The sequence below is a fragment of the Tetrahymena thermophila genome (assembly GCF_000189635.1).
Source record: "Tetrahymena thermophila SB210 genomic scaffold scf_8254602, whole genome shotgun sequence".
Lineage (NCBI taxonomy): Eukaryota > Ciliophora > Oligohymenophorea > Hymenostomatida > Tetrahymenidae > Tetrahymena > Tetrahymena thermophila.
Window position 1 is genome coordinate 18,176 of NW_002476372.1, and position 16,753 is coordinate 34,928.

The following is a 16,753-nucleotide window of genomic DNA, read 5'->3' on the forward strand; positions in this document are numbered from 1 at the left end:
TAAAATGAATAAATATACAATTAAATGCCAAGTGCATCAATTTATTTAGCAAATCATCACTTTTATTGTAAGCCTAATAATATAAATCATTAAAAATAAAACTACTAAAATAGGAATTATTACAGACATAACAGCAATAAAAATTTATATAATAAATTGAATGATGAACAAATACTATCTTAATTATTAAATGCTAATAATTTAATTATAAATTAATGTATAATAAAAATACTTACTATTTATTATTTTTCTATTTAAATAATAGTGTTCTAAATTTAATATATCAAAATATTTCAAATATCATTCATATATCAATATTAACTTTAAATAAAAATGTTATCAAATTTTTTATTTTTAATTATTCAAAAAAATATTCATAAATAATATTTTAATTTTAAAATAAAAAATTATTTTATTTAGAGTGTATATATATTGGTCTAAATTAAAAACTAATATCACTAATTTAAATACTGTCATCTATTAAATTTATATCAAATACAAATATTATTTTCTTTACAATTTATTAACACATTTTTTTTTTTTGATATTGATTATATTTAAGCTACCTTTTGAATAACATCTAAAATGAAATATATAAAATGATTAAAAATTCAGATGTTTTACAAAGTTAATAGATATTGTTTTCTGAAGTTTTAAAATGATTAGCTGAATTTAATAGAAATTATAAAAAAAGATAATATTTTTAATAAAAAAATATTGTTCATTAATGAATGTAAAGAAATTTTAATAAAATTAATTTTTATTTAAAATAATTTCAAATTAAGAAAAAATATTTTAGGAATTTAATTATTTCTTTTTATTTATTAAATTTGTTAAATATAAAAGGTAAAATAAATTTCTACTTATAATTTATAAAATAAACTAATAAATTAATGTAAAGTTTAAGTAATACTATTATACAATAACCCAATTAATATTATAAACATTTATTTTACAAATAAAAAAATATTTTTAAATTCATTCAACAAAATTAAGTAATTTACTAAAATTATTTTTTAAATATTTAGAATTTTCTTAGTTTATATATATATGCAAATAATTATTTATTTATACACTTTATTAAAGGTATGAAGGTAAAAGTAATTTCTACATAAAATTTATTGATAAATAAACTAGAGAAAAGCTTCAAAATAATATTATCATGCTATTATCCAATAACTTAATTAATATTATTTTTATTTAACTTTATATTTTAATAAAATTAACAACAAAAATCTAAGAAAAAAAAATCCATTATTAAAAATGGAACTTTAATCTATTAATTTGTTTTTTTTAAGTAAAATAGTATGCAAACAATTTTGTGTTATTAATATGAAACCACTTTATACCTCAAATTTTAATTGGTTAGTTCTTAATTAATCAATAATATTTTTATTTATTTAACAATATTAATTAATATCTCTCTCCTTAAGTCGTAGTAGCAGTAGTAGTAGTAGAAGTTTGTTTGAAGCTTTATAAAATATTTTGATTTAACGAAAATGATATATTCTAAGTTAGATTTTTTTTCTTCTTGCTTTTCATTCAATACAGGCAATCAATAAAAAAAAGAGGTACATTATTTGGTACAATCCTCTCGCTTTCTATCTTTGTGATAACATTATCTTACTTTATCTACATAATAAAATAGTATGTAAACAATTAAATAGAGCCTACTTTTAGGTCTTAAAGCTTCGTTAATAATGACTTGATCTCAGTTCCACTAAACAATGATTTAGTTGGATTTAGATTTGAATATGCAACCGATTAGATTAAATAAACCCCAGAAAAGATTTATTTAGTTTATTTGGCTTTCTTTTTTTATAGTTCTCCTAATGATAATCAATACCTGCCACTCAGCATAATCGATTGTACTAATACTAATCTTTAAGGATTTAAGTGCCTTGATTTTAGCAGTATATAAAATTATACATTATCTCTGGACACAAATTAGAACATTAAGTCATAAGTTTAGATCCTTACTTATGGCTGTAGAGATATCGATTCTTTTAAGACTTTTGTCCCTAATAACTGCGCTGAATAAAATGAAATTGATAGTTTGATTAATGATATCAACTCTATTTTAAGGTTAAAGCTTTATACATCTTAATATAATATTACCTCTTAAGGGATAGAGGAAAGATATAGAAATGCTTAAATTTATACTATAGCAAGTTAATCCATATTAACATAATTGAAAATATAAAATTAAAATACTTCAATAAAACAAGGTTTGATAGTTTAAACAGAGTCAAACTTTAATTCACCAATTCAATATAGTTAATAAGATTTTGGCTATGATAGATAATATGCTCTACAATAAATTGGAGGTGGTGCATATAGTGGAGTATCAATTTTTATTGATGAACTTGTTTAAGAAATATAAATTTAATATCCAACTTTGCCATAAGTGCTTGCACTCGTAAATGGTATTTTTACTCTATTAATGTTTACAGGTATTTTTGGGAGAATGGTTTCATAAAATTCGATAAATAAAGACCTTTTCTCTCTATTTTTAAAAAACATATACCAAGACAGTTATTTAAAGATAATAAATAACACTAAACATATTCAATAGTTAGAGGAAGAAATTGAATCAAGTATAGATGAACAAGGTTTGTAAGAATAAAAATAAAATGATTAAGAATCAAAAAGTGATAAAGAAAAGTAAAATGAAGAACCAATAATAATTCCGGCTTTTAAAAATAAAAAGAAAGCTTCACCAGAACAAGATTAATATAATAATAGTATTTCTAATAACGCAGATTATTTAGTAAATGTTTAAAATAATAATTAAAAAATAAATAACTAATCTAATGATTAAATTAATAATTTTATGTTTTAAGGAACCTAAAATAATTCAAACATTAAATCAAATATTATCACAGATGCAAAATCAATAATTTAGTCTGTAATTGATGTTAGACAGAAGAATTTTCAAATTGATTTTTTAACTAATAATTCGCCATAAAATGCAAGCTTGATAAAATCTGTTTTAAATAAGTAATCAAATTTTTAATAGTATTAAGTTAAGGAGAGAAATAGCATATTAGCCAAGAACTAAGTTTTGTTATAAAATTTTAATGCAATTAAAAATACTAAATGCTCATACAAAATAAAAGGTGATATCCCTTAGAAAAAGTAACATTTTTTAATTTATTTTGATAAATATTTTATTTTTAATAAAAGTTTTTAGAAATCAGGATAAAAAGAAGGTGGCATCAGTAAACTTTAATTTTAAAAAGTTGAATACTAAATCAAAAAAGATCTAAATATTTTAAACTTTATACAAGATATAATTCTATTAAAAAAAGCTGTTATGATGATATTGACAAAAGATTAGCTAGCTGCTATGCACCTAATAGGGTGCTCTTAAAGTTTTTTAGAATTAAATTTGAGCAGTGAAAATTGTAATTTAAATTAACTAGGTAAATTTATTCATCTTTATTTAACTTTTAAATATATTTTTAAATAAATAAAGAATATAGGAATAAGTTAAGCCATTATGAAATGTAATTTGCTATTTCCTAATAGAAAAAATTCTAAGAGTAATATCTATCAGAATTTTTATCAAGATGCACTAATGTTGAAAATACTAGTGAACTTGATTAAAGAATTTTGTAGGCTATTTAAAAATGTCATTTAACGAGCTGAAATAAATTAATAAACTAATAAATTTTAATATTTTTATTTTTTATTTTTATTATTAAAATGATCTAATTATCTACCATAATTATCCCTAAATTTTATGTATAAATCATTACTTGAAGTTAAATAAGAAGTTTTTTTTGAAAATTTTAAAAATGCAATTTTGGAATCAATGGTCGCCGTACTCTTTTTACTAACTAATCGAATATTAGTTTTAATAAAAATTATATGAAACAAAAATAAATATTTGTTCTTAATTAATAACTTGAGTAAATAATTTTAAAAATTTCATAAATTTTTCTTTCTCATACTTGGTTGATATTTCTTTCTAGTTACTTTCTTTTTTTGTTTACATTTTAAATTTAATAAAAGAATAATTTATTTGTTTCTTACTTTCGTTATTCAACTCAGTTTTTTATTAAAAATCCTATGGTTAAATATTATTTTAAAATTTAATTAATGGATAGATATGTACAAATTTATGGAGAAATTGAATTTGCTAAAATGCTTATTTCTTCTCATTACTTCTGTTTACAGACGAAAGAAAGTAAAAGTGAGAAAAATATTAGATACAATATTAAATACAACAACACAATAGAAAGGAAGAAAACACTTTTTTCATAATTTGATTACTTAATTAATGTTACACAAAAAATTAATAAATCTGAATTAATCAACTAATTGTGAAAATATTTGATTTATTAATAAATATTAATTAATCTTTTTCTTAAAATAGTAGAAGTTTTTACAAGATAGTAAGGACCAACTTAATAATAATTAAAACAATATCAAACATGATTTATTCTAGATTAGATTTATTTTCTTCTCATTTCTCATTTAACACGGGTAATTAGTAAAATAGAAGAGGAACTTTGTTTGGAACTATCCTTTCCTTATGTGTTTTTGTAATAACGATATCTTACTTTATATACATCATCTAACAATATACAAATAATCAAATAGAACCAACTTTTAGATCATAAAGTTTCATTAATAATGATTTAATTGAAGTTCCATTAAGCAGTGATTTAGTAGGATTTAGATTTGAAAACGGTAATGCTAGTTTGTAATAAATTTCATCTAATAAAACCTATATAGTTTACTTAGCCTTCTTTTTTTATAACTCACCAAATAATAATTAATTTATACCTCTTGAAGTGATTGATTGCACTAATCCTGATCTTTTGGGATTTAAATGCTTAGATTTCAATAAAGTATCCAATTATACGCTTTCTCTTGACACAAAAAATAATCAGAAATCATCAATTCAGATTCTTACTTATGGTTGTCTTGATATTGACTCTTTAAAAACTACAATACCTGATAATTGTGCTGAATAAACTGAAATCGATTAGATGATCAATAATATCAATTCTGTTTTAAGATACAAATTGTATACTTCTTAGTATAATACAACTTCATAAAGTGTGTAAGTTAACTATAGAAATGCTTACATCTACACAATAGCAAGTTAATCAATAATAACTTAATTAAAAACATAAAAATAAAATACTTCAATCAAATAAGGATTAATTGTTTAATCATAATCTTCTTTTTCTTCTCCAATTTAATATAGCTAATAAGATTTAGGCTATGATAAATAATATGCTCTTAATAATGTAGGAGCTGGTGCGTATAGTGTAGCCTTGTTATTAGTAGATGAAATAGTTTAATAAATATAAATTTAATATCCTACTTTACCTTAAGTTTTTGCACTAGTCAATAGCATATTTACACTGATGATGTTTTTGGGTATTTTTGGAAGAATGGTCTCATAAAACTCTATTTAAAAGGATTTTTTCTTACTCTTCTTAAAGAACATATATTAGGATAATTACTTACAAATTTTGAAGAAGATTAACATTTAATAAAAATAAAAAAAGGATATCAAATTAAACTCAAATCAAGATGATTTAGAGGAGTAAAAATAATAAAATGACCTAGATAAAAAGGATGATTAAGAAAGAGATAATGATTAAGTAATTTTTGTTCCAAATTTCAGTAATAAGCAAAAGGTGTCCATAGAGTTTGAGCAGTAAGATAACATGACTTAAAATAATTACATTGACAATTAACCAAATAATGAGAATAATTTAAAAAAAACTCAAAACTTATAAACCGATTAAGTTAATTATACTTAAACGTATGCTGATTAAAAGTTTTAAGAAAAGTAAAACTCAAGCGGAAATACGTTTTCAGAAATAGATTCTGTTGTTTAAGGAGTTTTTACTAGCAAGTAAAAGAGTTTGCAAAAAGATCTCATTTCTCCTTCTTTTTCTTATAATACTAGCTTTATAAAAACTAATTTTAATAGGCAGAGTAACCAGTCTTCGCAATATGCAAAAGAAAAAATTCAGCTTTAAACTGAGAAGAATCAGATATAATTGATAGCAGATTTGAAGGCTATTCATAATACAAGTAATTAAAAGGCTATCTATGACGAAATGTTTAATATAAAGTAATAGAAAACATATTTTTTTAATATAATTTTAAAATATATTTTAATTTTATTAAAAGTTTCTTGAAAAAAGAATAAATCAAAGATCTACAAAGCATATAATTCTAAAAAATATAATACTAAATAAAGAAGGAGCTAAATATTTTAAATTTTTTAAAAGATATAATCATGTTAAAAAAAGCTGTTATGATGCTATTAACAAAGGAGCAGCTGGCAGCTCTTTAGATTGTTGGCTGTTCTTCAAGCTTTTTGGAGCTAAACTTAAGTAGTGAAGACCTTAACATAGACGAATTAGGTAAATTTATAATAGTAAAACATCAATAAATATTTAATTTTATTAGAAAAAAGTAAACGAATTAGTCACTATGAAATTCAATATGCAATTCTTCAATCTCATAGAATTTAGTAATAGCAAATAGAAAATTTTATATAAAGAAGTAATTAAAACGAAGAAATGAGTATTGTTGATAAGAGGATTTTATCTTCTATAAAAAAATGCCATTAAATTTGATTGAAAGATAATCAAAATATAATATGAAAAAATCACTGTTGTTTTATATTAATTTTATTAATATATTGCTAATATATTTTTACTCTCTCATTTTTTCATATTTAAGCAGTCAATTTATAAATACATTTTTTATTTATTTAACACTATGTTTGTTTAATTGGGTTTTAAAATCTAAAAATTGTTAGCTTTGAAATGAATTAAAAAGAAGAATTTTTTAAATAGATTGATAATTAAATAAATAAATGTAATTTCATTTATTTTTTAATAAAATCAAAATTTATAGTAAAGAATAATAAGAAAAAATGAATAGATTAATTCAATTTTTTATTGAAAAAAATGCTTAATAAATTTACCAACCAAATGAAAGGTAAATGAATATATTAAGTGTTTAGATATATCTTATTTTTTTTAGAACTAATAATAATTTATATATTTATTTATTATTAATACATTATTATCAAATTTTACTTTTTACAAAAAGCTTCATAAAGTATACTAAACGAGAAAAAAAGAGAAAGGATACAAAAGGAAATTTATAGTATTTGGAAAATGCAATGACGTCCATATAAAAAGAAAGAGAAATTATATCAGCCTATCATAAAAATAAAAAAGACACAGTTTTAAAGAATTTTGCATTAGAATTATTTTAGCCAAATAGAAACATAATTTAAGAATAATAGGTTATGAATCAAATAGATTTAAGAATAAAATAATATTCAATTGAAGTAAGCTAAATATTGGGTGACGATCCTAAAAAGAACTAATAATCAAATGAATAAAATGCATAAATATACAATAAAATACAAAGTGAATTAGATTAATTAGCAAATCATCACTCTTATTCTCAGCCTGATAAAATAAATCATTAAAATTAAGACTTCTAAAATAGGAATTATTAAAGATACAATAGCGATCAAAATTAATAGAATAAATTGAAAAATGAATAAATACTATCTTAATTATAAAATGTTAAAGATGAAAAACAACTTCTTTATTATTGGCCACAATTGATTTAAATTTTAAGATAATAAGAGTAGAGAATTAATGAATTAGAAAATAAATCAAATATTAATAATATGAATACAATCTATAAATGAATCAATCTACAAATAGTAATTCTATCTATATAATTATTCAATAATAAACCAATGTATAATATAAATTACTTATTATTTATTATTTTTCTATTCAATTAATAGTGTTCTGAATTTAATCTTTCAAAATATTTCAAAAGCGATTCAAAAATCAATATTAATTTTAAATAAAAATATTAAAATTAATTTTATATTTAATTATTCCAAAATATTCATTTTAATAAAAGATATATTCATAAATAATATTTATAATTTTTAAAATAAAAAAATTATTTTATTAAGAGTGTACATTCGTCTAAATTAAAAACTAATATCACTAATTTAAATATTGTCGTCTATTAACATAACAAAAATCAATTATTATTTTCATTACTTTTTAATAACTTAACCTTCAGAATACTAATTAAAAGGGACACCTAATAAGTGTTCAAAAAAAAAAATTCTTTGCTAATAAAAGACTCTATATAAATAATAATAAAAATTTTTATGTATCATTTTTGTGGAATATACATATAATACAATATAAATAGGATTTTTATTCTTTCTTTTAATTTTATAATACATATACTTATATATTTATTTATTTAATTCATTAAAAGTAATATGGTAAAATTACTTTCTATGTAAAATGTATGAAATATACTAGAGAAATACTTAAGAATAATATTATAATGCAATCACCTAATTGATATTTTTGATATTTATTTTATAAAATAAAAAAGTTTTTTTAAATTTATTCAATATAATTAACATATCTCTAGTAGTAAGTAGGTAAGTTGTTAGCTAAATTTTATTTAGTTTTCTCTTAAATGAAGTAAAAATTATCAAAAATCTAAGAAAAAAAATCATTTAATAAAAATGGAACTTTAATCTAGTCACTTATCTTAAATCCAAAATTATTGAAACTATTTAGTGAAATATTTATTTGATAGATTGCTTTGTTAATACATAAGCTTAAAAGTTAGTAAATTCTTAATCGTTACAGTAAATTTAAAGTAATTTTTTACATTATAATTTGATTTGTGTGAATGTTGAGTTTTTAAAAAATAAATAGCGAAATTGTTATTATCTAAAGCAAATAATTAATAAGAAAACCACTTTATATCTGAAATTTTATTGGCTAGTTTTTAATTAATTAATAATCTTTTTATTTCTTAAATAACATTAATATATTTCTCCTTAAGTAGCTGTAGTAAAACTCTTGTTAAAAAGCTTTAAAAAAATAATTTGACTTAATAAAAATGATATATTCTAAGTTAGATTTTTTTTCTTCTCATTTTACATTCAATACAGGTAATCAATAAGCTAAGAGGGGCACATTATTTGGTACAGCGCTCTCATTTTTTATCTTTGTGATAACACTATCGTACTTAGTCTACATAATAAAATAGTATATTAACAACTAAATAGAGCCTACTTTTAGGTCTTAAAGCTTCATTAATGACGACTTGATCTCAGTTCCACTAAACAGTGACTTAGTTGGATTTAGATTTGAAAATGGAATTAGTTAGAGTATATAATCCCCAGATAAGACCTACTTAGTTTATTTGGCTTTCTTTTTTTATAGTTCTCCTAATGATAATCAATTCATACCACTCAACGTAATCGATTGTACTAACACTAATCTTATAGGATTTAAGTGCCTTGATTTTAGCAGTGTATAGAATTATACATTAGCTCTGAACACAAATTAGGACATTAAGTCATCAGTTTAGATCTTTACTTATGGTTGTAGAGATATTGATACTTTAAAGACTTTTGTTCCTAATAATTGCGCTGAATAAAATGAAATTGACAGTATGATTAATGGCATCAATTCCGTTTTAAGGTTTAAGCTTTTTACATCTTAATACAATACTACATCTTAAAGGATAGAGGAAAGATATAGAAATGCTTACATTTATACCATAGCAAGTTTATCCATAATAACATAATTTAAAACACAAAATTAAAACACTTCTATCAAACAAGGTTTAATAATTTAATCAGAATAAAACTTTGATTCACCAATCCAATATAGTTAATAAGATTTAGGCTATGATAGGTAATACGCCCTACAATAAATTGGAGGTGGCGGATATAGCGTAGCATTAATTTTTGTTGATGAACTTGTTTAACAAATATAAATTTAATATCCTACGTTACCATAAGCGTTTGCACTCGTAAATGGTATTTTTTCTGTCTTAATGTTTACAGGTATTTTTGCGAGAATGGTTTCATAAAATTCGATAAATAAAGACCTTTTCTTAATATTTTTAAAAAATATATACCAAGACAATTATTTACAAATTTTAAAAAACACCAAAAACATTCAATTGGCTGATGAAGAAGTTGTTGAGTCAAATAATGATGAATAAGATTTGTAAGAATAAAAAGAATGCGATTTAGAATCAAAAAGCGATAAAGAAAAGTTTTGTGATTAGCCAATAATAATACCAGCTTTTAAAAATAAATAGAAAACTTTATTGGAATAAGATCAATATAATAATAATATGTCTAATAACATAGAAAATATTATGATAAATGTTTAAAATGATAATTAAAAAATTGATAACTAGTTAAATGAATAAACTAATAATTTTATGTCTTAAGGAGCCTAAAATAATTTTATGTCTGAAGAAGCATAAAATAATTTTATGTCTGAAGAAGTATAAAATAATAATATATCTTAAGGTGCCTAAAATAATTTTATGTCTTAAGGTGCCTAAAATAATTTTATTTCTGAAGAAGCCTAAAATCATTTTACGTATTAAGGAGCTTAAAATAGTAGTATTTCTTAAGGAGCCTAAAATAATATAAGTGTTAAATAGAATTTTATCACAGAGACGGAATCAATAATTTAGTCAGTAATAGGTGTCGAGCAGAAGGGTTTTCAAAGAGATCTTTTAAGTAATAATAATTCGCCATAAAATGCTAGATTGATGAAATTTGTTTTAAATAAGTAATCAAATTTTTAATAGTATTAAATGAAAGAGAAAAATAGCATATTAGCAGAGAGTAGCTAAATTTTGATATAAAATTTTAATGCAATTAAAACTAATAAATGCACATACAAAAGAAAAGAAGATATTCCTTAGAAAAAGTAACATTCATTTTTTTAATTTATATTGATAAATATTTTATTTTGAATTAAAGTTTTTAGAAATCAGAATAAAAAGAAGGTGGCATCAGTAAAATTTAATTATAAAAAGTTGAATACTAAATCAAAAAAGATTTAAATATTTTGAACTTCATACAAGATATAATTCTATTGAAAAAAGCTGTCATGATGATATTGACAAAAGATTAGCTAGCAGCGATGCATTTAATAGGTTGCTCATAAAATTTTTTAGAATTAAATTTGAGCAGTAAAAATTGCAATTTAAATTAACTAGGTAAATTTATTCATAATCTAGATAATTTTTAAATGTATTTTTAAATAAATAAAGAATATAGGAATAAGTTAAGCCATTATGAAATGTAACTTGCTATTTCATAATCTAAAAAATTCTAGGAGTAATATTTATCAGAATTTTTACAAAGATGTACAAATGTTGAAAATACAAGCGAACTGGATTAAAGAATTGTGCAGACTATTTAAAAATGTCATTTAACTAACTGAAATAAACTCGTATTCTTTCTTTATTTTTTTATATTGTTATCATTTAAATGACCTAATTCTCTACCATAGTTCTCCTTAAATTTTCTGTATTATTTCGTACATGTTCATCAAAAAGCAAATTAAATATTTGATTAAACATTTTTTGGTTATTTTTTTGTTCTATTAGGTTCAAAACAAACCTGTTTCCAAACCTTTTTTTTATTTATTTTAATTTTTTAATTTTATATTAAATAATATTTATTATTCTACTAAGTCTATATTTCTAACTCAAGAAATAAATATCTGAGAATAGCTTTATGTAATATAATAATTAATATTATTGATATTTATTTTAAAAATAAAAAAACATATTTAAATTTATTAAATAAAGTTAACTAATTATTATTAAAATTATTTTAAAAATAAGAATAAATATATTTAGGATTTTTATTCTTTCTTTTAATTTATTGATATATTATTATTTATATAATTCATTAAAAGTATGAAGGTATAATTAATTTCTATGTAAAATGTATGAAATATACTAGAGAAAAACTTAAGAATAATGTTATTATTCAATCACCTAATTAATGTTTTTGGTATTTATTTTATAAAATAAATAAATATATTTCACTTTATTCCATAAAATTAACATACCCTCAATATTAAGTAAGTAGTTAAATTTTATTTAATTTACTGTTAAATGAAGTAAAAGTTCTCAAATATCTAAGAAAAAATCATTTATTAAAAATAAAAAAGAGTATAATATTATTGAAACTGTTTTGTGAACTATTTATTTGATAGATTACTTTGTAAATACATAACTTAAAAGTCAATAAATTCTTATTCGTTACAATAAATTTAATGAATTTTTTTTACTTTACATTATAATTTTATTTGCGTGAATGTTGAGCTATAAATAAATAACGGAATTTTTACTATCTAAAACAAATAATTAATAAAAAACAACTTTATATTTAAAACTGAATTGGCTAGTTCTTAATTAATCAATAATGTTTTTATTTATTAAACAATATTAATCTATTTCTCCTTAAAGTAGCTGTAGTAAAAGTCTTGTTAAAAGCTTTTTATAAAATAATTAGACTAAACAAAAATGATATATTCTAAGTTGGATTTTTTTTCTTCTCATTTTACATTCAATACAGGTAATCAATAAGCTAAGAGAGGCACATTATTTGGTACAATGCTCTCATTTTCTATCTTTGTGATAACACTATCTTACTTTGTCTACATAATAAAATAGTATATTAACAACTAAATAGAGCCTACTTTTAGGTCTTAAAGCTTCATTAATAATGACTTGATCGCAGTTCCACTAAACAGTGACTTAGTAGGATTTAGATTTGAAAGTGGAAATTAGAGTACATAATCCCAAGATAAGACATATTTAGTTTATTTGGCTTTCTTTTTTTATAGTTCTCCTAATGATAATCAATTCCTACCACTCAACGTAATCGATTGTACTAACACTAATCTTATAGGATTTAAGTGCCTTGATTTTAGCAGTGTATAAAATTATACATTAGCACTGAACACAAATTAGAACATTAAGTCATCAGTTTAGATCCTTACTTATGGCTGTAGAGATATCGATTCTTTAAAGACTTTTGTTCCTAATAATTGCGCTGAATAAAATGAAATTGACAGTATGATTAATGGCATCAACTCTGTTTTAAGGTTTAAGCTCTATACATCTTAATACAATACTACATCTTAAAGGATAGAGGAAAGATATAGAAATGCTTAGATTTTTACCATAGCAAGTTAATCCATAATAACATAATTGAAAACTCAAAATTAAAACACTTCTATAAAACAAGGTTTAATAATTTAATCAGAATAAAACTTTGATTCCCCAATTCAATATAATTAATAAGATTTAGGCTATGATAGGTAATACGCCCTACAATAAATTGGAGGTGGGGCATATAGCGTAGCATTAATTTATATTGATGAAATAGTTTAACAAATATAAATTTAATATCCTACGTTGCCATAAGCGTTTGCACTCGTAAATGGTATTTTTTCTCTCTTGATGTTTACAGGTATTTTAGGGAGAATGGTTTCATAAAATTCAATAAATAAAGACCTTTTCTTAATATTTTTAAAAAATATATACCAAGACAGTTATTTACAGATTATAAAAAACACTAAAAAATTTCAATAGCTTGATGAAGAAGTTAAATCAAATACAGAAGAATAGAATTTGTAAGAATAAAAACAATGCGATTAAGAATCCAAAAGTGATAAAGAAAATTAATGTTATTCGCCAATAATAATTCCAGCTTTTAAAAATAAATAAAAAAGTTCATTAGAATAAGGTCAATATAATAATAGCATTTCAAATAACATAGAAAACATCATTTTAAATGTTTAAAATAATAATTAATAAAATGAGTAAATTAATAATTTTATGTCTTAAGGAGCCTAAAATAATATAAACATTAAATCGAATTTTATCACAGAGACGGAATCAATAATTTAGTCAGTAGTTGGTGTTGAGCAGAAGAGTCTTCAAAGAGATTTTTTAAGTAATAATTCGCCATAAAATGCAAGCTTGATGAAATTTGTTTTAAATAAGTAATCAAATTTTTAATAGTATTAAACGAAGGAGAAAAATAGCATATTAGCGGAGAGTAGCTAAGTTTTGATATAAAATTTTAATGCAATTAAAAATACAAAATGCGCATACAAAAGGAAAGAAGATATTCCTTAGAAAAAGTAACATTCATTTTTTTAATTTATTTTGATAAATATTTTATTTTGAATTAAAGTTTTTAGAAATCAGAATAAAAAGAAGGTGGCATCAGTAAACTTTAATTATAAAAAGTTGAATACTAAATTAAGAAAGATTTAAATATTTTAAACTTCATACAAGATATAATTCTATTGAAAAAAGCTGTCATGATGATATTGACAAAAGATTAGTTAGCAGCGATGCATTTAATAGGCTGTTCTTAAAGTTTTCTAGAATTAAATTTGAGCAGTTAAAATTGCAATTTAAATTAACTAGGTAAATTTATTCATAATTTAGATTATTTTTAAGTCGATTTTTAAATAAATAAAGAATACAGTAATAAGTTAAGCCATTATGAAATGTAACTTGCTATTTCATAATCTAAAAAATTCTAGGAGTAATATTTATCAGAATTTTTACAAAGATGTACAAATGTTGAAAATACAAGCGAACTTGATTAAAGAATTGCGCAGACTATTTAAAAATGTCATTTAAGTAGCTGAAATAAACTCATATTCTTTCTTAGTTATCATTTAAGTGATCTAATTCAATTCTATTGTTCTCCTTAAATTTATGTTTTATTTTGTACATTAAAATTAGATAAGGAATTTTATATAAATAAATAAATAATATTTATAATATATTTTAATATATATGTAGCTACTCTTGAGTAATTATTTCTCAGTAGGAATTAACCCTTTCTGATGGGGGGGGGGGGGGGGGGGTCGAGACTATAGGCAACTATAGCGATTTATTGATTTTGGATATTATATTTTAAAAATTCATATACATTTTCACTTATAGATGTATAGACACAGACTAAGTAAAGACGACTGTACCTGATAATTGCGCTAGCGAAACAGATATCAATAATATGATTAATAATATTAACTCAGGTATAGAATTTAAACTATTTACTTCTTAATACAACACAACTTCTCAACAGATTCAAGTTAACTATAGAAATGCCTTTATAAACCCGCTTTCAAGTCAGTAAGTATTAACCTACTTAAAGTCACAGAAACAAATTACTTCTATTCAGCAAGGAGCTTTTATTTAGTAATCTACTTCGTTTTCATCTCAGATATCTCATAGTTAATAATTTTAAACTTTTAATTCGCTTACAAGCTTAACAACTAGTAGGAATAGGGGCTTTTAGTTGTGCTTTTATTTTCCCAGATGAAATTGTTCAATACATAAAAATTTAATACCTCTGTTCCTTAAGTTTTAGCACAAATTTATACTGTTTTTACTCTTCTAATGTTTTTAGGAGTTTTTGGCAGATAAATCTCAAAATAATTTATGAATAGCGAGTTGTTAATGGTTTTTTTTAAGAACTTATATCTTGATAATTACTTATAGATATTAAAATCTAATAATATAAGTAATGATGAACCTTTGCAATAACAACCAGCCTAACAATTACAGTAAGAACAATCAAATAATTTAAAAAAAGATCACTATAAAATAGAGAAACATAAAGGAAGATAGTAAGAAATTCAGAATTTGATATTTATTCACAAGTAGTTGTCCCAACTTTTAGATGTAAGTAGAAGTTTTAGTTGGATTAAGATTAATCATGTAATTTACAAAACTAGTCTAATAATAACAATAATAATAATAACACATTAGAACCACTTAAGGATAATGACAGTATGACCTCTAGCCAAGTGAGATAAATTTAATACAAGTTTAATACAGAGTAGTAAAATCCTAATATATATTTTAATAATTAAGAATAAGACTTAGAAAACATTTTTTATTCAATTGTAAAGCCTGAATCTTATAATTCCTAACCTAGTTAACAAACTGAGATTATTCAAAATGAGTCTTAAAAGCTATCCTTAAGTCCTTTAAAAAAAGGCAAAGTACTTTTACAAAAAAGTTGAGCTTTAACGAAAAGATTAAAGTGAAAACAAGAAAGAAGAAAGTAATTAAAAAAAACAGAAAAACTAAATATTAACCATTCATAATAATTAATTTAGCAATTAAGTCAACCTTTGACATTTAATTTGAAGTAAGAAATTAATTTTTTAGCTCTATTGAAAATTAATGAAACTTCGTTTGTTTATTTATTTATTTCTTAATTTATTTATTTATAGTTTGCCTTGCCGAAATAGACTTCAAAAAAAGATTAATGGATTGGACCCTAAAGAACAAAACCAAATTGAAGAATAAATTGAAAATGATATGGATATATTGAATTTTTTTAAGGATATGCTGGTTTTAAAGAAAGCTATTATGCTGATACTGACTAAAGAATAACTAGCTTCGCTCTAGTTGGTTGGATGCTCATAACAATTTTTAAAATTGTATTTAAAAAATATGGAAGTTGGCTAGAATTATTAAGGTAAATTTAATTAGCTATTCTTATTCATAAAGTTATAAAATACTTTTCAGAAAAATTAAATAGCTTGACTCCATTTGAGGTGTAATTTGCAATATACAGATGTTTCAAATAAAGTAACCCTTGTATTTTTTTTTCATGTATTTTTATATATCATATTTTTCTGAGAATAGCTATAAAATAATTAATATTATTGATGTTTATTTTACAAATAAAAAAACATATTTAAATTTATTCAACAAATTTAACTAATTTTTATTAAAATTATTTTTTAAAAAAGAATAAATATATTTAGAATTTTTATTCTTTCTTTTAATTTATTAATGTATTATTATTTATAAAATTGATTAAAATTATGAA

General features: G+C 21.6%; 5 protein-coding genes across 5 annotated transcripts; all 5 read left to right on the forward strand. All coding sequences in view use genetic code 6, as the record gives it.

Moving 5' to 3' along the window:
- Window positions 1-1,499: 1,499 nt before the first annotated feature.
- Window positions 1,500-3,651, forward strand: TTHERM_00954020 (hypothetical protein; the record flags this gene model as incomplete). The annotated part of the gene is made up of 4 exons (XM_001018025.1): window positions 1,500-1,571; window positions 1,649-3,138; window positions 3,187-3,425; window positions 3,479-3,651. The coding sequence occupies 4 exons, from the start codon at window positions 1,500-1,502 to the stop codon at window positions 3,649-3,651; spliced, it is 1,974 nt and encodes a 657-aa protein (XP_001018025.1).
- A 788-nt stretch (window positions 3,652-4,439) lies between these two features.
- TTHERM_00954030 (AMP-binding enzyme family protein) lies at window positions 4,440-6,614 on the forward strand (the record flags this gene model as incomplete). Its single annotated transcript, XM_001018026.2, has 3 exons — window positions 4,440-6,103; window positions 6,163-6,398; window positions 6,445-6,614. The coding sequence occupies 3 exons, from the start codon at window positions 4,440-4,442 to the stop codon at window positions 6,612-6,614; spliced, it is 2,070 nt and encodes a 689-aa protein (XP_001018026.2).
- A 413-nt stretch (window positions 6,615-7,027) lies between these two features.
- On the forward strand, window positions 7,028-7,711 carry TTHERM_00954040 (hypothetical protein; the record flags this gene model as incomplete). The annotated part of the gene is made up of 1 exon (XM_001018027.2): window positions 7,028-7,711. Exon 1 carries the CDS (start codon window positions 7,169-7,171, stop codon window positions 7,709-7,711), a length of 543 nt encoding a protein of 180 aa, XP_001018027.1. The 5' UTR covers window positions 7,028-7,168.
- Window positions 7,712-8,949: 1,238 nt separating this feature from the next.
- On the forward strand, window positions 8,950-11,309 carry TTHERM_00954050 (AMP-binding enzyme family protein; the record flags this gene model as incomplete). Its single annotated transcript, XM_001018028.2, has 3 exons — window positions 8,950-10,790; window positions 10,844-11,082; window positions 11,137-11,309. 3 exons carry the CDS (start codon window positions 8,950-8,952, stop codon window positions 11,307-11,309), a joined length of 2,253 nt encoding a protein of 750 aa, XP_001018028.2.
- Window positions 11,310-12,402: 1,093 nt separating this feature from the next.
- Window positions 12,403-16,464, forward strand: TTHERM_00954060 (transmembrane protein, putative; the record flags this gene model as incomplete). The annotated part of the gene is made up of 8 exons (XM_001018029.2): window positions 12,403-14,030; window positions 14,084-14,322; window positions 14,377-14,443; window positions 14,851-15,035; window positions 15,089-15,473; window positions 15,503-15,914; window positions 16,032-16,063; window positions 16,149-16,464. 8 exons carry the CDS (start codon window positions 12,403-12,405, stop codon window positions 16,462-16,464), a joined length of 3,264 nt encoding a protein of 1,087 aa, XP_001018029.2.
- Window positions 16,465-16,753: the final 289 nt, after the last annotated feature.